At 53.4% G+C, this 27,801-nt stretch overlaps 14 protein-coding genes across 14 annotated transcripts; 6 read left to right on the top strand and 8 right to left on the bottom strand.

Annotated features, from left to right (window-relative positions):
- Positions 1-79: 79 nt before the first annotated feature.
- On the bottom strand, positions 80-1,007 carry CCOS01_05149 (uncharacterized protein; the record flags this gene model as incomplete). The annotated part of the gene is made up of 3 exons (XM_060453330.1): positions 80-490; positions 553-911; positions 965-1,007. The coding sequence occupies 3 exons, from the start codon at positions 1,005-1,007 to the stop codon at positions 80-82; spliced, it is 813 nt and encodes a 270-aa protein (XP_060315102.1).
- A 908-nt stretch (positions 1,008-1,915) lies between these two features.
- CCOS01_05148 (WW domain-containing protein) lies at positions 1,916-3,616 on the bottom strand (the record flags this gene model as incomplete). Its single annotated transcript, XM_060453329.1, has 1 exon — positions 1,916-3,616. One exon carries the CDS (start codon positions 3,614-3,616, stop codon positions 1,916-1,918), a length of 1,701 nt encoding a protein of 566 aa, XP_060315101.1.
- Positions 3,617-4,126: 510 nt separating this feature from the next.
- Positions 4,127-5,234, top strand: CCOS01_05147 (PAP2 superfamily protein; the record flags this gene model as incomplete). The annotated part of the gene is made up of 4 exons (XM_060453328.1): positions 4,127-4,198; positions 4,267-4,323; positions 4,382-4,475; positions 4,534-5,234. The coding sequence occupies 4 exons, from the start codon at positions 4,127-4,129 to the stop codon at positions 5,232-5,234; spliced, it is 924 nt and encodes a 307-aa protein (XP_060315100.1).
- A 343-nt stretch (positions 5,235-5,577) lies between these two features.
- CCOS01_05146 (proteasome A-type and B-type) lies at positions 5,578-6,528 on the bottom strand (the record flags this gene model as incomplete). Its single annotated transcript, XM_060453327.1, has 4 exons — positions 5,578-5,705; positions 5,766-6,184; positions 6,242-6,426; positions 6,505-6,528. The coding sequence occupies 4 exons, from the start codon at positions 6,526-6,528 to the stop codon at positions 5,578-5,580; spliced, it is 756 nt and encodes a 251-aa protein (XP_060315099.1).
- Positions 6,529-7,668: 1,140 nt separating this feature from the next.
- Positions 7,669-10,220, top strand: CCOS01_05145 (SPOC domain-containing protein; the record flags this gene model as incomplete). Its single annotated transcript, XM_060453326.1, has 2 exons — positions 7,669-8,360; positions 8,429-10,220. The coding sequence occupies 2 exons, from the start codon at positions 7,669-7,671 to the stop codon at positions 10,218-10,220; spliced, it is 2,484 nt and encodes an 827-aa protein (XP_060315098.1).
- A 1,319-nt stretch (positions 10,221-11,539) lies between these two features.
- Positions 11,540-11,966, top strand: CCOS01_05144 (uncharacterized protein; the record flags this gene model as incomplete). Its single annotated transcript, XM_060453325.1, has 2 exons — positions 11,540-11,712; positions 11,918-11,966. 2 exons carry the CDS (start codon positions 11,540-11,542, stop codon positions 11,964-11,966), a joined length of 222 nt encoding a protein of 73 aa, XP_060315097.1.
- Positions 11,967-12,227: 261 nt separating this feature from the next.
- On the bottom strand, positions 12,228-13,099 carry CCOS01_05143 (uncharacterized protein; the record flags this gene model as incomplete). The annotated part of the gene is made up of 3 exons (XM_060453324.1): positions 12,228-12,554; positions 12,606-12,782; positions 12,842-13,099. The coding sequence occupies 3 exons, from the start codon at positions 13,097-13,099 to the stop codon at positions 12,228-12,230; spliced, it is 762 nt and encodes a 253-aa protein (XP_060315096.1).
- A 573-nt stretch (positions 13,100-13,672) lies between these two features.
- CCOS01_05142 (uncharacterized protein) lies at positions 13,673-14,728 on the top strand (the record flags this gene model as incomplete). The annotated part of the gene is made up of 1 exon (XM_060453323.1): positions 13,673-14,728. The coding sequence occupies one exon, from the start codon at positions 13,673-13,675 to the stop codon at positions 14,726-14,728; it is 1,056 nt and encodes a 351-aa protein (XP_060315095.1).
- Positions 14,729-15,055: 327 nt separating this feature from the next.
- On the bottom strand, positions 15,056-15,946 carry CCOS01_05141 (uncharacterized protein; the record flags this gene model as incomplete). The annotated part of the gene is made up of 1 exon (XM_060453322.1): positions 15,056-15,946. One exon carries the CDS (start codon positions 15,944-15,946, stop codon positions 15,056-15,058), a length of 891 nt encoding a protein of 296 aa, XP_060315094.1.
- A 1,231-nt stretch (positions 15,947-17,177) lies between these two features.
- On the top strand, positions 17,178-17,805 carry CCOS01_05140 (uncharacterized protein; the record flags this gene model as incomplete). The annotated part of the gene is made up of 3 exons (XM_060453321.1): positions 17,178-17,231; positions 17,295-17,440; positions 17,526-17,805. 3 exons carry the CDS (start codon positions 17,178-17,180, stop codon positions 17,803-17,805), a joined length of 480 nt encoding a protein of 159 aa, XP_060315093.1.
- Positions 17,806-18,558: 753 nt separating this feature from the next.
- On the bottom strand, positions 18,559-18,765 carry CCOS01_05139 (uncharacterized protein; the record flags this gene model as incomplete). Its single annotated transcript, XM_060453320.1, has 1 exon — positions 18,559-18,765. One exon carries the CDS (start codon positions 18,763-18,765, stop codon positions 18,559-18,561), a length of 207 nt encoding a protein of 68 aa, XP_060315092.1.
- Positions 18,766-20,395: 1,630 nt separating this feature from the next.
- On the bottom strand, positions 20,396-20,728 carry CCOS01_05138 (uncharacterized protein; the record flags this gene model as incomplete). Its single annotated transcript, XM_060453319.1, has 1 exon — positions 20,396-20,728. The coding sequence occupies one exon, from the start codon at positions 20,726-20,728 to the stop codon at positions 20,396-20,398; it is 333 nt and encodes a 110-aa protein (XP_060315091.1).
- A 3,447-nt stretch (positions 20,729-24,175) lies between these two features.
- On the top strand, positions 24,176-24,840 carry CCOS01_05137 (uncharacterized protein; the record flags this gene model as incomplete). The annotated part of the gene is made up of 3 exons (XM_060453318.1): positions 24,176-24,345; positions 24,420-24,590; positions 24,732-24,840. Coding segments are annotated over 3 exons (450 nt in total), but the record flags the coding sequence as incomplete, so codon positions are not given.
- A 1,619-nt stretch (positions 24,841-26,459) lies between these two features.
- Positions 26,460-26,880, bottom strand: CCOS01_05136 (uncharacterized protein; the record flags this gene model as incomplete). The annotated part of the gene is made up of 2 exons (XM_060453317.1): positions 26,460-26,781; positions 26,828-26,880. The coding sequence occupies 2 exons, from the start codon at positions 26,878-26,880 to the stop codon at positions 26,460-26,462; spliced, it is 375 nt and encodes a 124-aa protein (XP_060315089.1).
- Positions 26,881-27,801: the final 921 nt, after the last annotated feature.

The following is a 27,801-nucleotide window of genomic DNA, read 5'->3' as shown; positions in this document are numbered from 1 at the left end:
GAGTCAACCTGCTGCGACCGATGTGGCACGTTTATCCTAAATAGGTTTCTCATAACTCATAAACCGTCAGTTCAGCCATTCAAATCTTCGGGTCCGAATCCGACGAGCCCCGGCTTCCGCTGTTGCGACCATGGGACCGTTTCCTGAGCTTGTGTTCCTCGACGACCACCACGGCCGGTTGGCGGCTGCGACGGCTCTCGCTGATAACCGAGACGAAGATCCATGTAATGCCAAATACGGCAGCGAGAATGGCGTAGGCGATCTTGAACTCTTTGGGAGAGTTAGAGATGTATAGGCCAAGACCGCCGTTGATGATGCCGAGCGGAATGAGGAGGCGGCCAATGATCAGGTGGATGTGTGACCAGATTTGACGGATGCCGTACCTCTTGAATTGAACATGATGGATGTAGCCGAAAATAGGTTGAAAGAAGAAGATGGCCAGGAGGACAAGGCCGATAATTGGGTGGAAGTTAATGGTGCTGATCTCATACTAACGGAATGCATTAGCGGGAAACCCTCGGGATATTTGACGCAGAGCGGATTGTAATTTACCAAACTTGTTCCACCAAATGTGACTTGCTGCGTCAACTTGATACCCAGTGCGGCAGCAGCGATGTAGAGAACGAAGCCGGCCATCTGGATGAGACCGTGGATAAGCCAGCTGAAGCGTCCGGGAATGATCCTCATGGCGATCGAGCCGATGGGAAACACGATGACGAAGGCGATTGTTCCTAATATGCCGTGGATTCTTCTTGTGTGCATCGCCTCCTGAATGTTGAAGCCGACAAAATTGTTGAAGTTTCCTCCGAAACCGTTGCCGCCGTTGCCATTTCCAAACCCATTTCCGTTGCCGTTGCCGTTGCCATTGCCAGGGAAATTTCCGGGAAATTGTTGCGCTAGTACCATCGAAGCTGAGTCCCTCGTCAGTCATGTTCGTCTAGACGAATAACTATTCGCTACTTACCCAAGGCGATGACGCCAAATACTGTGAGTGTTGTTGCGCCCATGATGTGTGTAATTGCGCTGACGTATTGGTTCGAAAAGCAGACACTCGGAACACCAAAGTCAGCGAAACGAACAGAGGAATGGCTTATACTAAAAGACACGAGGCCGGGCCCTCAAGGAAAAGTCCAAGGGCGGCTGTCATTCAGGACACTAATTGACATGGCATTATGCTCCATCGCCTGGTACTTCGTCTGACAACGGAGTGCGCTTGGGGATGTGCGAGCACGGTCAGCCTGCTGTGACCGAGATGACCGACGTGGCCGACGAGCCAATGGGCGCGCCGCCGATTTTCAGTCGATCCTGCGCACGAACACACCAGATGGTGTCATTAGTGCCGTGGCAGGAACAGCGAGAGGTATCAATCCGAACTGATTTCCCACGAGTCTCAAAGTATGTTTCTGCTCGCGGTAAAAAGGGATGGCGGAGCAGGGAATGACGCTGAAGTGTGGCTGGGTGGTCAAGCAACTAGATCATGGTGTTTCGACCGCAGACCGCAGGCAGCACGTTCCTACGATGACTGCGCTGACTGTATTGTGAAGCATCAGGAGCATGAAGGAGTAAAGAGTTTCAACTCAACCCATGGATGATGGTTCCGTCCAAGACTGTTGGTCTGCATCCGTTGGGAGGTCTGCATGACGCGTCTGCGAGGCTCGAGTCAAGTTGGATATGATGAGAGGCTTGGATGGTGAGAAAGACCTCATTGTGGTCGTGCATGAAACCCGGTTCCTGCAGCAGTCGGCGGAGCGATACATCAACGGGCTGACTGCGTTGTTAGTGCCAAGACCGGGCTATTGCAGGACGACCCTATCACAAGAGACACGAAAGATTGACGTTGATTTTAAAAAGCACGCCGTCTGGTTTGCTGGAATTCCAAGTCTGTCTATTATCAGTCAACCCAGCCACGTTGATTTTATGCATCAGGCTGATCGTTCTTCTGGGCACTGGCCAGCTGGCTCTGTAAACCTCGCTTGCCAACCTGCATTGCTCGTTCGATTTCACGCTCTTCCTCTCGAAGTCGGGCCTTGCCCATTTCGAGGCTTCGCTGCTGTCTCCTCTTTTGCTCTGCGACCTTTTCTTCGTGCTCATGCAGTGCCTTTTCTCTCCGATCTCTAGCTTCCCGAGCCTTGCGCGTCGCTTCATCCTCTTGCTCGGCCGCGTCACCCTCTGGAGGTGGTCCCAGAGTCTGTATGTAGGTCGCGATCATAGGATCCCGCACTTGTGGCTGCAGAGAGATGTATCTGATGTCGACGAGCAGCTGCGGTGGTAGGTGCGACATGTTCGTTTTGTTGTTCAGTGCAGAAAGTGGCAGTGACTTCAGAAGCGTGGCGAGATCTGCCTTGAGTGTGGCTTGGGGCATTTTGAGACGGTTGATGTGTTCGCGATACCACTTCTCACGGTCCTTGTCTTTGATGTAGGGGTCCGTCATGGATGGTTCTTTCCGATGTTTCCTCTTGAACTCTTGCCAAAAGAGCTTGGGTGACGCTTTCTCCTGCAGTAGCGTCATGTACGGTATCCGCGGATCCTTCTTCTCTTCTTTGGCCCGACGTTCCTTGATTTCCTTGATCTTGTCCTTGGTCCACTCCGACCAGGTCTCCTTGCGTGCCTTCATCGTATTGAGAATTGTGTATCTCGGATCCTCAATGATATGTCCATCCTCAATCAGTTTCTCCCACGTGCTGTAGGGACTGATGTTGAAGTCTTCTAGTAAATCTCGGAACAACGCGGCGGCGTCTTCTTGTGAGAACTCGACCCCCTCTGCACCTTCAGGCCACTCGTCCATATTCCCGTCGTCATATTCTCCGGGGTCTAGTCCGTAGGCATCGCCCATTGCTTGCAGTTGAAATGCGATGTCCGCTTCGCTGAATTCTACAGGCGCGTCATCGGCCGGATCTTCTGTACGCTGGCGCTTGGAAGCAGGTCCGTCCTCCCCATCTTGGTCCTCTACTTCGTCATCCGTAACCTCAACCTCCTCGTACTCTGAGCTGTCCTCGTTGTTGTCGTAGGTCGTGGGTTCCGTAGCATCTAGTGTTGGTCGAGCTTGGGCTGTCGGTGGTCCCTCCTTGTCTGTCTCTGCGACACTTCTGATCCCAGCTTTCTCGCGGATTCTGGCCTTGTCCACCTCCAAGATACCAGCCGTAAGCTTTTCTGGAATGCGCCAGTAGCTAGCATTTTTCTCGGGATTATAGACAAAGCGGCGCCCGTACTTTGTGTCGACTAGTAACCAGGGCTCGCATCCGGGGATCGGCACCTTAGATTTCGGTTTGTCCACCGGCTCGGGACGCGGGCGTACATCCCTACCTCCCCTGCCTCCGTGACCGAAACCTCCTCGCTGAGGCAGAGGCTGGTTTTGCGCATTGTATTGTGCAAGATATGCGTTTGCGACGTTGGGATCGGAGAGTTGGGGAACGGTCTGATATTGGAAGAAGCTCGTCGAAGCCGTTGAAGGTGCAGCAGCAGCGTCCGGGGCACTGGGTCTTGTGTATGTCGATTCTTGTGTTTGGCTGTTGTGGTAGTACTTATGTCCGCTTGGCGCAGTGTGCTCTGTCCATCCGGGAAGCAGAGGAAGAGGTGTCGCAGTATTTGCGGTCGGCTTGTACGTTGACTTGAGCATACTGAGCAAGGTTAAGAAATGGTGCGCTCGTAGTGTCTGTGATGCTAACCGTCAGATCACGATCACGATAAAGTTGTTGATTTTCGGGGGCGTTGATGCAAGGAGCGGAATTGAGACGGAGAATCTTCGGGCATCCGATAAGATAAGGCAGCTTCCAGAGGTTCCCGCGTCTGCAGCCAGCTCGGGACCTAAAGCGTCACAGCTCACGAGCTCGAATCCCCCAATCAAAACGCCACATACACCGGAAGACATTTAAGGTGGAAGGCTCGCCCTAGGGACAATTGGCCGGAGGATCTGCATGTTGATCAAGTGACTGCGGCTAGTCGTTGGCGCTTGTTCAACTTTCATTGTCTGCCGTCGCTCCTTTTGATTCTTATAGACTCGGCTCACGTTGGGTGTTTGAGCTCTCTCATCACTACCGCTCCCTCGATCAACACCCACCGTCGCAGCAAGAAGTCGTCGATGTTTCAAGCAGCCTTTCGTGCAACTCGACGACGGTGACTGCTCAAGATGGCCCCAGCCCGTCGGGACAGTGGTTCAAGCGGAAATGCTGTCGCATCCGCATTCACCAGGTTTTGGAAGGTAGCGTACTCGCTCGGGTTCTTCTCATACAAGCAAGGCTGCGAGATCGTCTGACAGAGTACCTGTAGAGAACTCATGCGCCAGACTACCTCGGATTTGCGATTCTCCTTACTGGGTGGGTCGTGGTAGGTTCTTCACGATGCATGTTCATGGCATAGCTCCCAGTGCTGATGACTTCTTTAGATGCTGTTATTTATTGAGCCATTCCACCGCATGTTCTTCATCAACGATCTGCATATCTCATACCCTCATGCCGAGGTCGAGCGCGTACCTGTTTGTTAGTGCACAGATGGAGCCTTGGAGCCTTCTTGAGAATATGACTGATACCTTCTTAGACATGAACTTTGTATACGCCCTCTTCATACCGCTGGGCGTGTTGGTTGCGTATAATGTTGTCACAAAAGCATCGCCTCACAAGCACGAGGTCACCTACCTGTCCTTTGCCATCGCCATCATCATGGGCTCCTTTCTCACGGACCTCGTCAAGAATACTGTCGGCCGACCGCGTCCCGATTTGTTGGCCAGATGTAAGCCGGCGACTGGCACCAAGCCTGACGTGCTTGTTACCATCGATGTCTGCACTGAGACTGCGCACCATCTCCTCCATGATGGTTGGCGGTCCTTCCCGTCGGGCCATTCGTCTTTCTCTTTCTCTGGACTTGGCTTCTTGAGCTTATTCTTGGCTGGCCAGCTGCACATTTTCCGACACAACAGTGGAGGCCGAGACCTTAGCCGCGCCCTCATTTGCCTTCTGCCGCTGCTGGGGGCTGCGCTCATCGCCATCAGCCGGTGTGAGGACTATAGACACGACGTATATGATGTTTCCGTGGGCTCTTTGCTTGGTTACGTGGTTGCGTACTGGAGTTATCGACGACACTGGCCGAAGTTGACCGCCAAGGAATGTCATGAACCCCATCCATATCCTGGATCGGACCCCAAGACTGGGTGGAACCGCCTGCGAGACGAGGAGGAAGCTGGGGACTCGCGACCCGACGTAGGCTACGAGATGACCCAGCTAAATAGCCAGAGACACTAATCACTGTCAGTAGGGTCCTTCATAGAGTACGAATGCAACAAACCAACCACCGACTTAGCCATCTACACACGTAAGACTAATCACTACATTGTTTCTCGTGTTTACTGCATTCTTGCCTTGCTTTCTTCTGCTTCATCTTGAGCCTGGTTTATCACCTCTGCATTACATGCCATTATAGAGCTCACCCTGGGAAACCGCAGCATCGCATTTGCATCTTGGCAGCAACCTATCAGGGTTTTGGGGGTCTGAGATTCTGGAAATTTGGGGGCATCAATTCTATTGGTACATCAGGGTTAAGGGCAATCATCACGCCCCATCTATGTTTTTGAATTCATCCATGCCATTATTTGTCCTCCGTGGACTCGTCCTTTGCCAAATCATGCTCCTTCAGCAATTCCTTGATCTCCTCTGCGGTCCAGAGTCTGTGGTAGATCTTGCCGTCGCTCGTCTGGCCAACGGTGGCGAATTCGACTGTTTACATTCGGTTAGTATTAATTCGCAGATCGAAGGGGGGCCATGGCAATAACGTACGCTTCTCCGCGCTCAGCTTCGTTGAGTCCATGGTCTTGCTAAGAACCTTGACCGCCATGCCACAAGCCTCCTTGAGAGTGCAATCTTCCTTGTAGTCCTGCTTCAACAAGCTCTCTGCGCTAGCTCTGTTGGCACCGACAGCCGTCGCCTTCCATCCGCCGTAGTTGCCTGAAGGGTTGCTCTGGTACAGCTGGAACTGTCTACGAGGGTCCCATCCGGCGTAGATGAAGGAGACGCCAAACGGTCTCAGACCACCGTGTTGTGTGTATCCTTGCTTCAGATCGCATAGTCTCCGGACGAGCTGCTCGCATGGAATGTCTTCGTTGTAGGTGAGGAGGTATCTTTGGGCGGCCTGACGGGCATAGTTGATGAGGATGTTGGCGTCAGCCGTCATACCTGCAACGGCGGCAAGCATGTTGCTAGGAGGCAAGAGCGTTAGAGTCTAGAGATATAGTGCTGAGCCCACAACTACGTACTCGTTGACGATGTACAGCTTCTCCGCAGAAGTGTCTTGCTCCAACAGCTTCGAAGTCACCTTGCGCTCGGCGGCCAAAACGATGCCATCCTTGGCGAGGATGCCAATGGCAGTTCCAGCGTGAGAGATAGCCTCAAGGGCATATTCAACCTGGTAGAGACGGCCCTCGGGGGAGAAGATTGTTGTCTAACACAAAGTGTGAGCTTGCTGCCCTACTAGGATGGAGGGGACGTAGAGCAAGGGAAGAGCGGGGAGGGACCTTACGCGGGAATCGTATCTGCGTGACATGATGGGCGAGCAATCGAGTTGCACTTGACTGTGACTGAGGATTCGATTGCGGTACTGATCTCGTTTGTGAAGCCGACGATCGGATTCGTGTGAAGTTGCGGCAAGATGGTTTGTTGGTCGTCTGCAGGGAAGGCTACGACTTTAGGTGCAGCTCGATGAGGCAAGCTCCAGGCAATCGACGCACGCGTTAGCTCCTTGCGCTGCTAGCCAGCCTGGGGGAGCAACCGGGGGAGGGCTGAGCCGCTGAGGTAAGGATGGTCCGAGCTTTTGCCGGGAGGCTCTTACCTCATCGTTTTGCTTTCCCACCTCAGACGGGGGCCAGAGGTTCTCTCTCCCCTATCTCACCGAAAATAGGTAATCAGGCATCAAGGCCACAACAATGCATCCCCCGCCTCCCCGGCATCCGTGCACTTCTCACCGAGCGATGGGCCCAAGATCGTGGTTAACGACGCTTACCTAATGACAGGATGTGGAGGCGGTTCGGCATTTTCCCTCCAACCTCGCGCCGTTTTATCGCAGCGCACCGCACCGCAACCCACTCCATCACCTCCACCTTTGCGCAAGCTCCCTTCTGCTCCTCTCCCACACAACCCAAAAAGCGGCACGCGAACATCGCTCCCACCACGATCGACCTTGATTTCGTTGTCGCAAACTGTGTCGCGCGACGTTATACTTCTTATCTGTGTTGGAACTCACTCGAGAGGGACGATTGGAAGGGTTCCCGCGCGGTCTGCGCTCTTCGCATCAAGCCTGTGGTGTCGCGCGCGTATCTTGGATGGGTCACATATCATAGTCTTTTTTTTTTCCTCTGCTCTGCCGTAAAATCCAATGCATGCTTGAGAAAGACAGAGGACACCGGACCTTCCTGAATCGACAACTGGAGTAGATCCCGTACCTTCCCCCAAAGGTGCACCCTCGCGCTCCTTCCCAACAAAGGGAGACGGACGTTTGAACGCTTCCACCTCTCCTTCCTGCCACCGCTGGCAACAAAGCCATTATGTCTGGTAAGTGTCGCAACCACCTTCACGCTGCCCCGCAGCCAGCCACCCCTCGTCTTTCCCCCCAAAAACATACACACAAGCACAAGCACGCACACATACCTTACACTGCCGCATTCTTTACCAACAAGATCTAACCAGTATGGTTCGTAAAGGAGAACCGGAGCCTCGCCGCTCTGTGCGCGCAACCAAAGGTCAGCATACAAAGGCCTTCGACGACCAACCTATCGAACCGCCCAAGAAACGAGGAAGGAAGAAGAAGCAAGAGGAGGAACCAGAAGAAGAGATTATCCGCTGCGTCTGCGGCGCAACTGAGCAGGATGGCGACTCAGAGGAGCCTTGGATCGCTTGCGACAAATGCACGGCATGGCAGCACAACGTTTGCATGGGTATGAGTGTCTTTACGGAAGATCTCCCTAAAAACTACTACTGTGAGCAATGTGCTCCTCAGGATCACAAGGAATTACTGGCTCTCATGGAGCAAGGCGAGCGCCCGTGGGAGTCTCGCCGCAAGGCTTACGAAGACGAACAGAACGAGAAGAAGAAGAAAAAGAAGAAGGGCGGCAGAGCTGGAAAGCGCGCCAGCGACCCCAAAGAAGAGTTGTCGCAAGACACGAGGAGTAACAAGGCCGAGGATTCACCCGCTCCCTCAGAACCCGCCAAGGAGAAGAAGGACAAGAAGGACGCCGCATCCAAGGCCGCCACTGGCAAGCGCAAGACGCGAGAGGAGACTGGAGAAAAGGAAGCAAAGGCAAGCCTTCTGTCTTCCCGAAGCCTCGCGCGAAGCATTGCTAACTCTACGCTTTCTAGACGCCTGCGCCAAAGCAACGCAAAGTCTCGGATCCAGAAGCATCCCCTGTCGTCAATTACACCGCACCGGCCGACCTAGATGCAAAGGTCAGCGATCTCCCCGAGGATCGCAAGGGACCCGCCCAACTCCTGCAAAAGGCTGTCGGCGGCAGCCTCACTGCTGGTGTCAAGGACAAGACCATCAGTCTCCCAAAAGACACCACTATTGCAGCTAAAGCGGAGCGTATGGCACTCGAGATTGAACGCGCGGTTCACGATGCACACCCGGACCGGAGCCAGTACGCAATGCAGGCGCGGATCCTATATGCGAATATGAAGCTGAACGGCGACTTGACCAAACGCTTATTGAAGCGCACTCTGTCGCCAACTATGCTAGCCACAATGTCTGCCGACGAGCTGGCTACCAAGGAGAGGCAGGAGGCCAACGCTCAGCTGAAGGCCATCTCTGAGAAGCAGTCGATCCTTATCACCGAAGATGGTCCTCGTATGAGGAGAACACACAAAGGCGAAGAGATCGTCGAGAACGAGTCCTTCCATCAGAATGACGAACGCAGGTCTTTCATAAGACGACCAAGTGGCCGAGAGGGGCAGGCTGGCATCAAATCCGACGGAGAATCGCACTATGAGAACTCAGTGGAGCTTCCTGCCCATGCTGGTCTACACATCGATACCCGTGGAGCCCGACACTCTCCCAAGCATCCCGACTTCGACATCAACAAGGTTTACGCAACCGTCAAATCTCCCACGGGCACACACAATCGCCGGCCGTCGGCGCCAAACCATGGCCCCGGTGTTGACGCAGACGTGGATAGACTTCTGCAGGAAGAGACGGACTCTCCACCCTATTCGCCAACTGATGAGACAGATCCTGATGTCATTTGGCGTGGCCACTTGGTAATGAGCTCGATTGCCGACTTCCCGGCTGCCGCCAGGTTTGTTGGTGGCGCCAACCTCTCTACCACCATTGCATTGCCCTGGACCAGGCTCATCCCAAAGAAACTCACGGTTGCCGGACGCATAGACGAACAGAAGGCGATAGAGTATCTCTGCGGCTTGCGCTACGCTGACCAGACCGACATTGTCGTCGTGGCAATAACGCCGTCGTCCGAGGTTTATAGACGGGAGTTCCAGGCCCTCATTGACTATTTCGTCTCGAAAAAGCGCTACGCTGTTGTTGGAGATAAGGGCGTGGGCAATGTGAGGGACACCTACTTGGTTCCTGTCCTTCCGGGGGACAGCAACATGCCAGAGTTCATGCTCAACTTTTCGGATAACCTTGTCCCTCAGAAGAGGACGGAGCCTATGCTATTGGCTGTCTTCGTGTACCGCAATACCCCCAGACAGCCTCAGTTGGGCGGCACCACATCTCAATCACCCGTCACCAATGTGCCAACTCCCCCACAGAGCGGCGTCCCTCCACGACACCCCTCGATATCTGGCCCGGCATTCTCGCCAACGGTTGCCCAGGGCCCCTTCCAGCAACCGGGCCATCCTGTTGGCAACACTGCCCACACTTTACAGGAATATCCAGCACAAGGGGCACATCAGGCTGTTCCGTCTAACCAGCCTCCCACGGGCTATACGGCCGCTCGCGGCGCTGAACTCGAAAATCAACAACGTCAACAACAAGGCCAGGCGCTGGCACAAGAAGTTCTGGGCCCTTTGATCAACAGTCCTACGATGAAGTTCTTGCTGCCTCAAGCCTACCAGATGTCGCGGACAGAGTGGGAGGTCGTTCGAGGCATCTTGGAGAGAGACCTGCGGGCGCGAAATGACCTGACCCATCTAAGCCTCCTGTTGGAGAAACAACCGCCAGCTGCTAAGGGCAGCGATATTGCCTCTCCGGCTCCGCAAGGCGCGCAGGGGGTTGCGCCATCGGCGTGATCATGGGTTGTTATTGGATGGGCAAACCAGTAAAGTTTGCTTGCAAAAGCGTATATCCTCTCATTCGCGGTACATAGGTAGCTGTTTATTGGGTTTCACGCGAGGTCTTGGGACTGAGAGACGGAGATACCGCTCCCTCGTAGGGGGCATTTGGGCCTTTGCTAAATGGGGATTTGCTATGGAGTTCATTGTCTAGCTGTATTGAAATAGGGCAATCAAAGCTATTCTCTCATGTTCCTTTTGTGTAGCTGTATCGTGATTTGGTTTAGTAGCTGTTGTCGGCAACAATCAGTCTTAGTCTAAAGTCGACCTTTGTTCGCAAGAGCTGTTGGAAGAAGGACATTGATCCTGGCCGACTACTTTGTCCTCCCTCTCTATCGTACAGATAGATACTACTGTATAGTTGAGTTCTTTATGGATAATTAGGCTTCTCCTAGCTTCATATTCACGTTTCCCGGAACACGGCAATTCGTTGATTCTTGGCCTTTGTGGTGGAACTCGGTCAAAGCGATGCCGCCAACGAGTCCAAAGGGCAAACTAAACTCGCCAAGATCTCTCATCTCGGTCATTTCCAGTGCTGGGTCTGTCGCGAGTCAACAGCCCGGGCTGTCATCCTCTGCGACCCATTAAAGTGCTGAAACGGCTGTCAACAGGCAGTAAGTCAGAGACAGCACTTGCTTTTTTCGACGGGAACCAATCCCCCACCTCCCGTCCGGTTTATCTACCTATCTTCCACCGTCGGGTGCATTCAGTGTACAACGAATAGTAAGACGGCAAACACTCCTACCTATACTTAACGGCACAGCAAGGTAGGTATCGGGAACACACCCCGGCCCCGGGAGCCCGGTTCGCACTGCCACTGGTTGGCTGAGCAGGCCAACGAATCGAAGACGGTTCAGCCACAGCATTTTGCCGGGTTTATGCCTTGCACCCCACCACGCCATGACGACAACCTTGCTGGATTTAGAAACACGGGAAGCATTGGGTTGAGGGGGCATGGGGGGTGGTGCATTTTATTTAAGGCTGGCTGAGACTGGGTCTGGACCGCCTTTTCCCTTTGTGAGAGTAGACATCCATTGTTCAATCTAAAACTGCTTGAACCGTTTCAACCTTCTTTCGACATCTAAGCTCAACTGTTCATCAGTCCAACCGTTGCTTCAGTTGCTACGTAGTCATCTGTAAGTATCTGTAGGAGAGCTCCAGCCGTGACGTCACATGCGTATCTATCTGAGCAACAGTCAAGATCTTTAGCAACTAACAACAACGTAGGATTCCCATCTACACACTACCAAGCTCTTCCATCACCAACCACAATCACAATGGCTTGCGGCTCAGCTTCCTCCGGCCTTATCAACCGCAACGGCCCCGGCAGCGCCGCCACTTCCATCATCGACAGCATCGTCAAGCCCGCCGAGGCCACGGGCGGCAAGACGAAGTGCATCGAGTGCGACGGATACGAGTGCTGCTGCATCCCCATTCCCTGCACCGTCATGTAAAGGGGATTCCGCTGTGGCAGGTGAGAAGTACAATTTGGCTTGGATTTGGGGCCTTCCTGGGGGGCGGAATGTAGCGACGCTGTGGAGGATTGATACCGTTTGTTGCTTTTGATATCTTTGACGCTGGTGCTATACGAGTTTAGCATGAATTCATGATTTGCCTTTGTGGCTATTCTATCGTCTACGTCGTTGACTCCAAAGCTGTTTGCCCCTTGCAAACCCCGTGAAGAGCACCTACGTCGTCGTCTGATTCAATATCATGTTGCGGGACCATCTCCTTCTGCATTGCCTTGTCTTGTCGACGCCCGTTTCTCGTGGCTCATCCCTAGTCTAGTCGGGTATGAAATTGGGTATCAATGCTTGCCGAAAACACTACGAAACTTTTGCTCATCACCGCCGCCACCACTCTGCCGACCAATCCGTGTATTCAAACCCCAGGATGCTCAAAGACCCGTGGAAAGAGGGCCCTCAAGCTATCTTCACATGTAGCAGCTGATATGTCATTCCCTTGCTAAAGGAACAAAGCATCCGCCTCTCCCCATACTTCTTGTTCTCTTGTCTTGGCAAAAGTCTCCGCTTCTTTACTAGTCAGCTCGCCGTCAACGACTGAGCTGATGATATCCGGTACTTTCGGTGTATCAATGCTTCCTAAGCCCTCGAGAACTCGCTTGGCCGTGTCAACCTGTGCTCGAATCGCAGCTGTTTCCGCTCTGGTACGATCGAGATTGGATTGCATCAGCGCAATGGCCGATTCGCGAGCTTGATGGGGTCGATATTCGTTCAGGACGTGGTGGAAGTTGATGAAGATGGTGCGCAAATCTTCAATTTTCGCAGCAGCCTTCGACTGGTTAGTTTGAGGGGAAACGGGGAAAGGCCGCGGTTCACTTACGTCGTCTGGCACCGTAGCCATGACGGCAACGAGCTCGAGAAAGTTAAGCAGCAGAGACTTGGCCATTTTCTTGAGCTCGAATGCTCGATCGAGATGCTTTCCGTCCTTCTCCTCCGAATGCGCCGGTACCAATCGCTTGATTTCACCTTCCTCGAGAGAAGGAAGCTTATCGTCGAGCTACGCGGATCATCAGCGTCCCCGGTTCAAATCAACCGTCACGAGCCGAAAAGACATACCGTATAGTTTCCGCCCAAGACTTTCCATGTTCCTGCTGGCGGCTCAGCCGGAGGTTGGAGATTCATGAGGCTTTCGGGAACATCTGGTATGCGGGCTGGCAAGTTCTTGACAGCAACGCCATCCTTTTCTGCTTGCGCTTTTCGCAGCTCTTCTATCCTGGCGACGTTTTCCGGGGTAAAGTCTCTCCAGAACGGCGGCGGGTTGGGGAACGTCGAGGCCAGCGCATTTTGCGATGGCTCTTCCGGATTGTCGGCCATGCGTATGGCGAGGGTATCGTCGCTGAGAGCCGCTGGATAATCTCAGGTCGGTTAAGGGTTGCAATCGTTCCCTAGTTGTTCGTGTGATGATATTCCTGGAGTGTATTTGTCTCGGTAGCGTCGAAATGGTGGAATGTGGGTGAGAGTTTAATGCAACTACGAATTGCGCGACGGGACCTTGAAGGCACGGACAGCTGAAGATCGGCCTTGTCGAGGCAGCAGGAGTCAGGCCCGTCAGCAAGGTCGGTTGGAAAGCTATGGGCACCCGGGGTAGCGTCGGCAGGCCTTTCGCGCTCTGCTAACCCCGCTGTGCTTGAATCGAACTGGCGCCAACTTTGCCCACCTGGCACCTACACCTTGTCACCTCCACTTTCCAGGCCAGAGCAAAGGTACGGCTTCGCTACCACGCTACGTCGTTTGCGTTGCTTCCATTCAAATCTTAGCCCGAATACAAGTTCGCCCGGCTTTCCGACTTTCGACGCCTCCTCGCCATTGAGCATAGTCCTCGCCATATCTGAATCTGCGGAGCATCCGCGCACATTTAGGTATCGTCAAAACGCGTTCATACCTGCCATGGCCGACGTACGATCCCTCCTCCGTCAACAACGTGCTGCCAGACGAATCGAGCATCCTCACGCCGCCTACTCTGATGCGGGCAAGCTCCTCTGCACCCTCTGCCACGAGGCGATCAAGTCTGAGTCTCTTTGGGACAGCCATATCCGTGGATCCGGGCATACGGCCAAGGTCAAGGTGGTGCAACAAGCGTCCACGGGCGCGAGCGGATCGGCGGCCGCGAACGGAGTCTCCTCAAACAAGCGGAAACACGACTCGGATGAGGACATGGAAGATGACGACGCAGCCGATGCGGTGCGGAAGAAGCGAAGCAAGGGGAATATGGGCACTCCTGCTCGCCTGTCCGCTGGCGAGTCAGACCACGATCGCAAGGACGTGACACTCACACCACCTTCGCTGAACCGCCGAACGTCCACCACACCAGTACAGGGGGTGGAGATTCAGATGCCGTCGCGCCCGCATACTCCTGCGCATAGAGATGCGACTTCTTCAAATTCGACACCCATTGTGCAGCCCGTCGGTCCCTCGCCATTGATCCCACAAGAGGAGTTGCCGACGAAGCCGGTCACTGCTGGCCCGGCAACACAACAGAATGGCACGACTGGGAAGACTGCTGGAGGAACTGTTGACGAGGACGAGTGGGCAGCGTTCGAGGCCGATATTGCTGCGACAACAGCACCGTATTCGGAGGACGCCGTCATTGCTGCACCAGCCATGACGGCTGAGGAGACTGCAGCAGCAGCGAAGACAGAGGAGGAGGAACAAGCAAAACGACGTCTGCTTGCGGAGAAAGACCTACTTGATGAGAAAGAGGAGGCTACTCGGGCACTGGAAACGGAGTTTGAGGATATGGAGGAGCTTGAGGCTCGGGTTCGGAGATTAAAGGAAAAGCGGGAGGCTTTGAGGAAGCAGAGCTTTACGGGCACCACTGCGCCTGTCGAAAAGCCGGCTGAAGCCAGTGGCAAAGAAAATGTGGAAGTCAATGACGACGAGGAAGAGGATGACGAAGACGACGAGGACGAGGACGATTTCATGGGCTTCCGATACCGCTCATGACAATCGCCTTGTTCAGTCGAGCGTTCTTTTGTCTTTATTCCAAGCCCCCGATCATTTTACAATGGGAACCCCAGACGTTTTATGTTGTATAAATACTGTAATTTTACACTTTCACTTCTGGTTAGTAAATTCAACGTCCCCAGGCAATCCCTTTCAGTCACTTATACATCTCAAAGCTTGACATAAACATCTTGATATTATTGAAATCCTTCCTAACTACAGTAGACATTACTTTTTCACCATTAACACCCTTACTAAGGGAGAAATATGTCGTCCCCATAAACTTCCATCGATACATCACAACCGAAACCCATGCAGGCAATCAAACTACCAGGCGGCCAATGCTGTTGGCGCGCGAGGCTTGTGTACAGGAGCTGTGCCGGTCTGGTAGACAGTCGCGGTAACCGTATTATAGACGGTAACGAGAGCCACAGAGACGGAGCAGACCGAGTAGGTCGGCAAAGCGTTATCGGTTGTCGTGCCCGTCGCCGTTGCGGTTGCCGTGGCCGTGGCAGTGAGAGTAACGGCGGAGTCGCTGGGGACATCGGTCGGCTTGACGCACTTGCTGCCGTTCCAGTGGTTGCAGTGGTGGGCTGAAGTCGGGTTGGAACCATTGCCATTGTCATCATCATCGCCGCCGTCGCCGCCATCACCGCCGTGTGGAGGCTTGTTGGTCGGCTTACCGCCGTTCGAGCCGGTGTGCGTTGCCGTTGCCGTTGCAGAGGCGGAAACCGAGTCTGTCTGGGTGGCTTGCTCATCGTCATCATGGCCCGGTGCAGTCGTCTCAGAGCCCCCATGGCCAGTGCGCGTCTTCGTCTTGGTGTGTTCGTGGTCTCCGGGCGGCTTGGTCTTGGTAGTTGCTGAGCCATCAGGGCCTTCGCTGATGACTTCGGTGCAGGTGACGGTGACTTGTTCCTGCTCCTCGGCGGTCTTGGTCTTGGTAACGTGGACGGTTCGGGTCTCGGTCTGAGTTACTGGTTGGCGCGTGACTGTGAGGGTAGCCGTGACGGTCTCCTGGACGAAAGAAGCGGAAGCGGTCTGGTAGACTGTGGAATGGGCGGTCTCGGTCTTGGTGATGACGCTCAGTGTGCCCTCCGGCAGACAGGGACAGGTGTTGGGGTTTGGCGGCGTTCGTGCTCTCAGGTTATCGGGGCGGGCCGCCGCGATTGTCGCCAAGGAGAGGACTGACAAAGTCAGGAAGCTACGTTGATGGACCATGGTGACGACGGTTCCCTGGTACTTGAACAGATCAATCGAGAATATGAGAAGTAGAGAAGCTCGGAGAGTATTTGCTATTGCTGGTGGGAGTGGGAAGCTGAGCAGTGTAAATGTGTTAGCTGAAGCTGATGATCAAGAAACACATCATCTTGTCTGGAAAGATGGCAGAGTTATATGCTCGTCATCTATACTGCGCGAGTATCTATTAGACAGTTTGCTTGCTGTAAGGCTTCTGGTGAACTTCAGGTTTGCGCTGCTGCCGTAGGAATGTCGTTTCCCTGTATTGCGACTTATTGCTCCACGAAGAACAATAGAGCCTGCCGAGGGTACGGAAAACCGGAGACAACTGCCTCTACAAATCTTTGGAGGGGGTTTCCATATTGTATAGCATTTCCCATGGCCATGAAGCCGTCTTCCGCTTGGATGGTCTTCAACCGAAAATGGACTGTGATCATGCCGTATTTGGCGATGAAGGGGGTTTCCCAAGTCAATAGTCCGCAGTTGAGCCCGGTTTTAGGGACCAGGGAGATGTGAGGAGGGAAAGAAGTGACACAGGGCTCAATATTGACGTCTGTGTCCCCAAGGGAGAGAGCTCTTGACTTCAACCCTTTCGCTGATAAGATAATCCGTCAAGCGTAAGCTTTGCGCGAGTCAAAAAGCAATGAAAGCCATTGGATATCATGCATTATGCGGTGGATACGCCGCAAAGATGTCGGGCAGGACGCATCACAACTGCGACGGAACGAATTGCCCCCATTGGGTGTTCGGCGATTACCCGTGGAATTTAAGTGAGGAAGAAGCCGCCAGGTCGGGTCAGTGCAAGGTCCAGGTTTCGAACACACTGCCGGGTCCTCCAGCTTTTTTTTCGTCCCAAAACACCAGAAAACCGCTGCGTGGAGCTCGGGCCTGGCCGTCCCGTCCCGCTGTGGGGAAATCTCGCGGACAAGATGATATTCCGGCACCGAGTCCGACCGCCTGCCGGAATGAGAACGTCATTCCATCGTCGCAATCTTACGCTTTCTGCCACCAGCATCATAATCCAAACACGCGCCATCAACCAGACCCTCACGCCATCGTCTTGCCAAACACTGCTTGGTAGCAAAGCTCCGTCCACTCTTTTATGCTATCTTAGTTCTGATATTCACCGCCCACGACCGGCACTGGCCTCAAGATTTGCCGAGGGCAGCGCATCGCACGACTAGGGACCGACCCGCCGATTTCTCGATTCGCGATGGGCATTTGTGCGTCATGCCTCGGGCGGGGAAACAAGGACGTCTATGACGAGGTGGGTGACGTTGCGGGCTGGCGCACTCGCAGCGTAGCATGCAGCGGCTGACGGGCTTTCCAGGACGAGGAATCGCGACTTCTCTACGACGATCCAAACAATGTGCACTACGGCAGCTTCGGAGAGCAGAGTGTTAATGGACAGGAGGACCCGATGGAGGTGCAGCGAGAGACTGAGGCTCTGCAGCGAGTCGTAGCGAAAACGTCCGAGTACGTACTGACTCTCGACCCAAGCTCCGGGACGGCGGGCTTGTTCTCGTGTCAGGACCGGGAGTGCTAACATCGGACTTCCTAGCAATATGGTCGACATCTTCGAGATTGCCCCGCAGGATCACGCACATCGCTCTGCGCCGACTACATTTGCGTATGCGGGGCAAGAAGCCCGCATCGTGCGGTACCAGCATCTCCTTTCAAAGCTGGCGTCCAAGGACGACGCCCCAACCGGTGTTCAAGTGGATTGGCTTCCCCAGGAAGATGACACCATCGAAATGCGACACGGCGTACCAGCAGTCAAGACCGAGTTGGACAAGCCCCTTGTCGGTACATTCGCCGATGCAGCAGCGGCAATGGCTTGAAACTCTTGGTCATGAATCATTCTCCTGGTTTCTGCCCACCCGAGCTCACGGGCAGGGCGGCTAGGCTATGCTCCTTATTCTTGCGCTGTCTTTCTATCGAACATTCGTATTGGTCGACGCATGGTCAGGGTCCCGTCGGATTACGGCAACATGGGACGGAATGGCATGGAGTGACGACATCTTTTTCTCTTTTCCCTCGATACCCCTCCAAACACAGTTCGCAGACACACGCTTCTCGAAATTCCACCCACACAAAATCAGAGCAAGCACAATCGCACAACCGAGAAGCATCCACATTCACTCACATATCGCATTTTCTGTTTGTTTGTTTTTCTCCCCCTTCTTCCATTTTCTATTTCAAAACCCTGTACTTGGTTCGAAACCCTTGTATAAAACGTCTGGGCAACAACGAGGTTATGAGAAAGGTGGACACGATGGGCCCCAAAGACCACGAATTATCCGTAATCAATGAAAAATTCCCTCCATCCCACTTTGGAGCCCCCCTGGTTCGTACCATGGCGGGCCAATGACTGTGTCTCGAATATTCTTCAGCGGCAGGCCATGGGTTGCCTAGTCCATTGAAAGATGGCCACGTGCACCTCCGGCTGATGTTTACCTTTTCTAGTGTGGACCCTTTGGCAAGGAATGTTGCATCCTAGTTCGGGCCATGTTTGGAAGCGACACCTTTAGCTTGGATTTCGGCCGACCTTTCGGGGCGGACGAGCACATCAACACTGGACAGGAGGGAAGCATTTAGAGGCTCATATTAAGACTCTGATGCCCGCCATTCAGGGTTGTGCGGGAGTCTGTGCGGTTCCCGTGGCTCATTGGCGGAGACGAGTCCAAGAAATGGTACCTTGAATGTGAAGTGGGATGGACGGCATAAGGAGGGGTGGTGTGCTGCGGCCAGATGGGGCGGCCTCCCAGTCCCATCTCATGAAGCCCGACACAACCCACCATTCTTCTCGTCCCTCTTCTGTCCCCAGTCTCTCCTACGCCAAGCCCTTCTTTCTGCTCCTCCCGCTCCTCCCACCACTTTGGCCTCAGGTCAGATGACAGGTACGCTTGTCAGTGTGCTGTGCTTACAGGGACCCTGGGGAGGGGCACTCGCGGGAGTCTTTGAGGGGGCTCATCCCAAAGCCGCGGGGTCTCGCCTCACTTGCTAGACAGCGACACGTGAGAACGGATGACGTGCCTTGAGGAACATAAACTTTACAAGCTCGCTATAGAAACACGAAATAACAAAAGGAGCAGGAGCGAAGAGGGGCTGGATGTTTGCTTGAGGGCCGCTGCTCGTCGTACCTGTGCTGTACCTAGACCAGATCGACGCAATACCGCCTCCTGTCCCTTCGCCATCGACTATCGCGTGCCACTCTCATTCGCCGGCAGAGTCTGCTTTCTGCAACTTACTTACCTGATAAGCACGCCAAAAACCTGCTGGATGGGCAGCCGTGCAGGAAGGAAAAAGTGGGAGAGCTTTTCTTCATCAATCCCTCCTTAGTCATGTGTGCCCTGGAGAAGGAAGCATGACTGCCACGCTTGGCGTTGCCATCATTCGGCTCCCAAAATTCAATAGTCTCTAGGTCCGAGCCGTTCGAGCTGGGCTTGCCAAAATGCGTGTCTGTATGGCCAAGGCCTTTTAGGCAGGGGACAGAAGAGTCAATTCGAAATGACGGAAGGGACTCCGAGGACAGCTTGAGATGAGCATACGAACTAAGCAAGGTGCTGCTGAGGGGCCCATCATTCGAGTCCCTGTCGCCGTCTAAGCGGCGGACCAGGTTCGCGACGAAGCATCCTACACGAAGCGGTCTCTTGCGGGCACCAAACGCACACAACACTTTGACTGCCAACAAGGGCTGAAATTAAGTATATCGAGATGCTCTCCGGGTGAAGAAATAAAACTGTACAGGATCCTGTAGCCTCCGGTCTGGGAAATTTAAACCTTCGCCCGCCCAACCTGAGCAGAAGTGACCATGAATAAAGTGAAGAAGAGGAAGAAGAAGAAAAAGAAAGAAGAACAAAAGAGACCAAAAATGATGCAGAATCAGCGAATGAACGGCCGTTACGTGGTTCAACTTGGAAATTCCCCCCAAAGCCAGGGTCCGACAGGAAACCTCTCCAGTCCCGCAGTGTGTCAAAGACTTGCTTGTCGCTTTTCCCTCAATCTTTCTTCGTCAATCGATTTTCCGCACCATTGTTTCCGCGCACATTCCATTCCGTTTCGTCATATCGTCGTCCCCTCTAGATGCGAGGGAGGCTCGAGAGCCACTGATAGTAGAAGCCAAGTCAGCAAACGACAGTCCTGTAGCTGTGGCACACACACACTCTCGCAGCATGCACACACACCACACCCCCGACTCGGCTTACCCCTGAGCAGCAAATCCGCCACTCCCACCATGCCGCACAAAACAGGTCCAGCAAACGAGGGGCATTCGTTTATGGAGAAAAATTCGGAGAGGGAGGTGAGGGGAAAAGGGAAGAGCCGAACCAAAGAAAAAAAAAAGTTGCAACATACCCATATAGGAGCCCCTCCATGGACCATGATCAAATCGTCCAGCAGCAAAGCAGCAGCCAGGCAGTAGACGATCCATCAGGCCAACAGATTCACCCGTGTCCAATGCTGATTGTTCATTTCTTGGATCTGGCGGTTGACTTCCTGAATCTCGAGGTTTGTCCGCTCGATCGTCGCCTTGCGATTCCCTTCGCGGCACCACCGAGCGACGTCTCCTTGCATTTTGGTTAACCGACGATATTTCTTGTCCATATCGTAGCACAGCTTGCATCGGTCCTCGTTTGTGATGGTTTCGTACACCAGCTTCAGTCCGCATGTTTCGCCCGTTCGGTACTCTTTGTTGCATTGCTGTTTGAACTGACCCCATCTCCAATATCCGCAGGACCAACGTGTTTGATAAAAGTAACACATTGTTCCTCTTGATTCTCGATCACCCCCTAAGGTCTTCTTCTTCTCTCTTGTCTCTTTCTTTTCTTCTTCCCTTCCGGTTGTCTCTTTCCTCTCTTTCGGTATTTTCTTTTTCGATGTTGTTTGTCCCCGTCCCCTGGCGGGCCGGTCCGTCTGGCTAGCTAGAGAAGGCAACTAGCTTGTCGATGCGTAATGTGGTGGAGAATAGAATGGAGGAGACAAGGAGGAAGAGGAGGAGCGGTGGCAGCAGAACCAAGAGAGGAGTAGAAGTGGTTCGTTTCGTTTCGGGGGTTTCGGGTAGGATATGAAGTCACGGATGCCAGGTTTGGTACTGGACTGTTCAGACTCTGTTCAGCCAGACAAAAGGTTTGTTAGCCATCTTTTATTTATGTTTTTTTTTTTCCTGTTCTCTCATTCCCATCTTTGCAAGTTGGCCGCCCCCCTTCTTTCCTTGCCCCCTCCCCCTACAACATGCAATACCATGCTGTACACAATGATGCTTCTTTGGTCACTTGTGTCCAATGATGGTCCATCTTCTTCAGGGATAGCCTTTTTGGCTTGGGGGCTTTTTACCATGGGGGTAAAATGCGTGGGATGAACAGAAATTGAATGCCATGGACCATGGTAAAGGAGGGGCGTGTGAAAAGAAAATCCAAAAGAAAATGGTTCAAAACGGAACTGACCAGGCAGACTGTAGTATTATTGAGAAATGGCCGCAGCAGTCGCAGCAGTAGACAGCAGCAAGAATCCAGCCAGCTACAAGTGGCAGTGGTGTGCCTGGCAGCCCGTTTCGGCAGAGACAAAGGATGTCGTTCGCAACCGCGATCGAGAAGTCTCTTTTTTTTGGCTGTTCGGCGCAATGGCCGTTGGGCAGCAGTGGTCTCTTTTTGCTGGCCCGGCTCGGGGGTGTGGGTAACGGGGGTACGTTTTCTCGATGTTGCTTGACCGGAAATACACCAAGGTGAGGTTGTTCGTTCCTTTTTTGGCCGTTTCGAGGTTTAACAGTTTTTTGATACTCGTTTTCTGATTTTCCCCGGCAGCGATGTTTCCGTATCAGGCGTATACAAAGCGGATTTCGACATCGATGTACCTGTGAAAACGCTTTTTTCTTGCAGGTTCTTGTCTCATAGTAGCATGTTTTTAGTCTGAGGGGCAACTGAGCTAACTTATACTTTGTCAAATAGTTCGAGGTCGTTGATTGGGACCCGCACGATGTGTTGTCACGACTGGCACACATAATGCCTCCATACAGATACAATTCACCACACTGCGCTACACTACACACGTACGTTCGCGCATGTATACCTACATGATGCATATTCAACAGGCCGCCGCCATGGCCATGTTCAACTTGTTTTCTATTCGAGGCGTGGGAGCAATCATCAATTGTCCACTAGCCGCTGCCTCCACTTACACAACGCTCGTGTCCAAAAGAACGACGACGACCGACCCATACCGGCTTAATCGACTTTGATACTTCTCAGAAAAGCGGAAATGACGTACATTACATCTGTCAACTTTCATGGTGGGTATCATGGCTTTCCAAATTCCGTCTCGGATCCGCCCCGTATGGTACATCGAGTCTCGTCGCCGAGATCTTCGTCGTTATTCCCCTGTCGATGATACGAACCTTGAAACGCATATATTAGCCTGTCACCCGCCAGCTTGCATCTCGAGGCTGAGGCTGGCGGTCATCGGAGGATATCTGCTTGCCACGTTTATCGTAGCTTCGAAAATGTCCTCGCAGGGCCCAGGGGACCTTGCTCGACGCTTTGCACTCCACTCTTCAGCATTGGAGATGTTCTGATATGTTACGACTTGCAAGGGGGCATGGAATTGAGAACAACAATCTAGCCTGGCTCCAAATATGAACGATGCAGGGAATGAAGAATGCCTCGAAATTGGTGTGGGTGGACATGATGAGGCGTTGGTAGGAGAAACACAAAATGAACGCCTATTGTGTGCCTGAGCTGCCAAATTTCAGGTACGAATTGGGGTGGCATATCTCCTCCATCTTTCTCTGTATCATTAGCCATTCATTTCAGTGTTCAAGCAGCTGCCCGCCTCTCACCTTCGTCCTGTGTGGTACATTCGTTCATCAGGCGCGATTCCTTTATCCTACCGCAAAATCATTCCTCTTTCCTGTGGCTCAATGCCCAGTTGGTGTTCTTCCCTGGCCCCTTGGATGTGACAGTCACAAACATAAGGCGGAATTTCTCCACTTTCAACGAGCTTTTCTTGTATGTATGTGGACGGATATGATGCTGCAGAAGACTTGCAGATTTCATCTCCCAGGTAAAACCTTGAACAGCACCCTTGGGGGTTCTTTGAAGTGGGTGTTCCCGCTACGGGCTGCGACCTGCAAGTATTAGAGCGACGGGGTGGTATCTAGCCTCCCGCTCAAGGTAAGGCTGTCTTCTGCCCGCTCTGCTTGCGGCCGCTGTGGGGTTCTCTATTTCATACGTGCTTAATCCCTGATTGCGGTTTTGTTTCTTGTTTCCTTGCACACGGGCCATGGTTCGTCCCGCCAGCAAGAGATAATTGTCAGCTTGACGTGGAGGGTAGGGATATTTGGCCATTTCCCCTGGAGGGGCCTTGGCAAAGGAGGGGAGGATGGATGGTAGCCGGCATGAACCATCGAGCCATTGTCTATTTTCTGCGGCATTCCTTTGGAAACTATTGGCTCCCCCACACTACTGGCATATGGATAGAGAATTATGGTGAAGGCCGTGTCTAAGGTCGGAAGGCAAGGGCTTTTCAACGGCGCCAGGGTCGGTTGACCGAGGGCCGCTCCGTGAGACCACCTGGGCATTGCCTGCCGCACATAATGGAACGTCATCGAGGTGACATGGATGCAAGGTTGACATTTTCATCGCCACCTTCCTATCCCCTACTTCCGTCGCCGCCGGTCTACTTGAGCCTAAACACGCCCGAGAACGCTAATAAGTACACTTGAAAACCCCAGACGAGACACAATGATTAAGGCAGGAGAACTGTCATTGCAACCTCAGGGACCCTTGCAGCCACTTGGGCAGGGACAGGCAAAGAAACCCCGGACAAGGCCAGCTCAACATGCAGGCGACATCGATCTCAACATGTCAGGAAGAAAGCCTTGTCACTCAGGGCCAGACCTCTCTGAGCCGGATGCCCGTTTCCTGAGTCCGTCGACCTGGTCATTGACGAATAATCGGTCGTCTCATCCACCCCTGTCTTGTATGGTCTGCTTCTATGGAGGGGGAAGGGGGGGGGGGGGTGGTTGATTATGTCTCGCCTTATGATGTAGGTCTTATGCTACCCCCCAGTGGTAGGCTAAACCAGCTCACCGGCCATGCGGGCTAATAACCGTCTAGGTGTACCGTCGAAGAGATTGAGAAAGTCCGCAGACCCATCCCCTCACATGAACTATCTGGCTTGTCCGAATACGGACGGCCCGTTTGCTTCGTCTACTAGATACCCTTGGATTACGGCGGACCTTGCGACGAGCAAGTTGAGAACGGTCCTCACGAAGGCCTTCGGGCGTTGGTTAGGGCCCTGGGCAGGACAACGTGGCGGCCGGCTGCTGGCCATGGCCGATGTTCCACACTACATTGCGTTCGATCTGCATCAGAGCCCCAACGAAGGTGCATGTGCCTAGACCCAAGCTACGTTAAAGGTATCTCCTGATGAGAGGCATTGTACTCACTCCCTCTTCTAGTTTGGGCTGGCAATGTGCGTCGGTTGCCGATCAAAGATGCAGCATCACGGCTCCAGTCCGCCCCTTCACCTATTTCACCTTAGTGGGTGACGTGTGGCTTGCCGAGTCCACCGGACGAAGTTCCCCGGTGACACCTCATTCACCAGATGTAGCTCTTGTTACAGTCCGCAGGTAACGATTAATCAGTGTTGACTCTCATTGGAATAAACGGCACCGCCTATTCCTTCAACCGAGTCTGTCCCTTGACTTACTCGATGACTTGCTCGCGAACGTTGTCAGCAACTGACGCGGGCTTCCTATGATTGGGTCTAGGCTAGAAAAGAACCGCGCTTGCAGTGGTTTGTCCAATCTACTCGAGCTGCAACAATCAAAACGAGGCTCCGGTGCTCTGTGCAGGTTGGGGGCAAATCACCGAGTTTGATCGAGCCTCCTCCCACTTGGCTTGGCACACATGACAGATGAAAGTTGAGTGGTCGAGCGGGGCCACGAACACCTCTCCCGACATTGACACACCTCCTGCAACTGTTCAAGGTTCACAAGTAGGGAGTCCCTTGTGAAAGACGGCGATGCGCTGTCAACTAGAAGACCGTTTATGGAAAGGCTTGCGTTCGTGTACATCAAAAGGCTCGAAAGACTACAGCGGAGAATGCCACCATTACATAGACACGGCCGTTATTTGACTGGGAACAATAGCTGAACGACCAGCCGCGCCACTCGAGACTGACCTGGTCACGACTGCCGCCGGCGAGGGCATCATACTTTGTCAGGGGGAGGAGGGTGGCTGTAAAGAGGGGAGGCCAGAGATGCGGCCAGTCCATTCTCGAGGCCGGGTGATCCGTGTTCGGCGCCGAGACGACTGTCGGTGAGGTTGTCGCTCTCGCGCGGGCACGTCGTGAACCGTAACCTTGAGTGGGAGCTGATGGGCAAACGGGACGGCCCGTTTGCCGTAGGAAGGATGTTGAGCACGTCCTCACCTCGGATGTTCTAACGGTGGAAAAGCTCTCTACACGAAGCGAGGTAGCACTGGAAAAACTCCACTAAGAGTGCTTTAAACCGTCTACCTATCATGAGCTGTTGGGGTGTTGCAACTAAGGAACACCTCTAGACCTTGATTTTGACAGGACGAAGCTAAAGAAACACGAAGCATTAAGGCCAATGATTATCCCGGGCTTCCAGGAGACGCCTGCAGGCCACCCGAACTCTTGGGATTTTGCGAATCATGCGCTGAAGAAACGATGCACCGTTATTTGCTACGTGATTGGGTGCATCTGGTGAAAAGAGACGACAAATAAAGGCCAATGACGGGCAGAAGAAACGCACGTCAGCACGCTACTCGTGGTTGCCACGAGACGGTAGGGCACGAACGTGTAGACAAGCTGAAAGCCTACTTTGGTGGAGAAGCTGTGATCAGCTGCATTGCGTTCCAGGACCAGCAATGATTCCGACATGGACTTCCACGGGATTCCTTGTCTGCTGGCCCTGCTACGTCGATGCTCGATTGAGGGGCACCGGGAAAGAAGGCAATCTGCCAATGAGTGGGACACCAAACGGGAACAGACGACGTTGAGACAAACGAAGTATTTCGATGTGACCAGGATGCGCTTGACGTTGGTCGCCTAGGACAGACGCGTTTCTGTTGCAGCCGCAAGGAAGGCCACCCAAGAGCGTGATTGGACGAGGCCAAATTCGAATTGGTTGGGCCGGGAAAATCGGTCTCACCACCACATCAGGAGCCAAAATCCTTCTGACAGTACGCGGTCTGCCTCAATTACCAGACATCTCGAAAGACAGCGCGGTTCAAGCACGGGGCCGAGGCCAAAACTAACAATGCAGACGGATGGTGGCAGAATCTGGTGTCCGTGTCGTGGGAAAAGCCGCTTGGCTGCTGATTCCTGCCCGATGCCAATGCGAGAGCCCATCTTGCTCGTTCATGCCGTGTGACGGGGTGTGATTGATATCGTTCGATGCATTTCGAACTCCGGCTGGTTGATGACAACGAAGGCGTTGACAAGGCGTAGTCAAGACTGCAGCCTCGTTCATCTAGGGGCTGCATACTGTATGCCGTTTGCTGTATGCTTTGACCGGTTCGTAAGAAGCCTGCCCTTGCAGGTTTGATGGCGGTTCCCTGCGGCATGCAGCAGGTGGTACAGTTATGCCTAGAATAGATGCGCCAGGGTCTGCGTTGTCCATTGTCGTTGCAACTGCTAAGATGGCGGGAACCGGGGGTAGCTGCGGGCGTCCGTTGCGGGTGGGTTCGAGGGCACAGAATGGAAGGTCTTGACAGCAGTTCGTGGAGAATCCAGCTGTACAAGGGCAAGGTGAAAGGCAGGTGAAGTAGCCAGGGTCAGGGCTCTTGCTCAGGCTGTAGCAGATATCAGTCGGTTGAAGCCCAAAGCTCGATGTGTCAAAGTAAGGCACCTTGGAGAGCATGGGTAGAAGCGAGCTTCTCTGTTCGGATCATTCTGTGTCTTGGGGATGATCATGAACAGGTGCAAGTCGTGCCGGCCCGTTATGAGGCCAGGTCCAGGTTGTCCGTGAACACGGCCTAGCCCTTATTCAGGGGTTCTTGGTAAGAAACTAGGCCGGTACCGCTGGCGGCTTAGGGTAGGATGTGGGATAACGATTTTGCTTCCGACTTGAAAGCAAGTAGTTGAGCCTCTAAGCTGAGACGCGTTCGTTGGAATTGTCCAATTAATCAAGGCAGTTGTCCGGTGAGTGAATGGCAGGGCGTTGGGTTGTGGCTTGACGACGGGTGTGGATGTTGGACGTTGGAAGGCAAGGAGGAAAGCGCCGGTGGAAAGCGTAGACCCGGAGCTGTTTGAAAAGTGGGTCTCTCGGAGCAAGGGGTGTCACAGCCGACTGCATCAAATGCAGTCGGATGATGGCCATTTGGTGGCCCATTGGCGGTGTTGGGTGACTGCCCCATTTCGGCTAGATCTTTTGACAGAAGGCACTACCCGTGGCGACCGGCACGAGGAATGAGGTGGCCGAAATCTGCGGAGAGAAGAGAGACGGGGAAGCTAAAAGCCCCTCCCGTGAGCTTCCTCTTTCTGTAGATCTCTGGAATCCCAAGCCCACCTGGGTGATGAAGGTATCTAGGTATCTGAGGTAGGTACCTTACTTTCCCCCATTTCATTCTTGCTAAGGGACGGATAAGGTACCTTTAATTTTCCAAAGAAGCTGACTTCCTGCCTCAGTACTCCGCACCTCAAGGCACCTATACCCCAAGGTACCTTATCTTGAGCTACAGAAGAAGCGACTGAGATTTTGGATTGATATTGAGATACCTAAGCCTGAAGGATACGCGGTGGCGGCGTTAGCGTCCGCTCCAATTCAGCGCCGGTTTCTATTTTCAACGTCTTCTTTGTGGAAAATAAGGTGC

The sequence above is a fragment of the Colletotrichum costaricense genome (assembly GCF_030867565.1).
Source record: "Colletotrichum costaricense strain IMI 309622 chromosome Unknown Scaffold_5.1, whole genome shotgun sequence".
In the NCBI taxonomy this organism is placed as follows: domain Eukaryota; kingdom Fungi; phylum Ascomycota; class Sordariomycetes; order Glomerellales; family Glomerellaceae; genus Colletotrichum; species Colletotrichum costaricense.
This window is presented reverse-complemented; position numbering and strand designations above follow the sequence as displayed.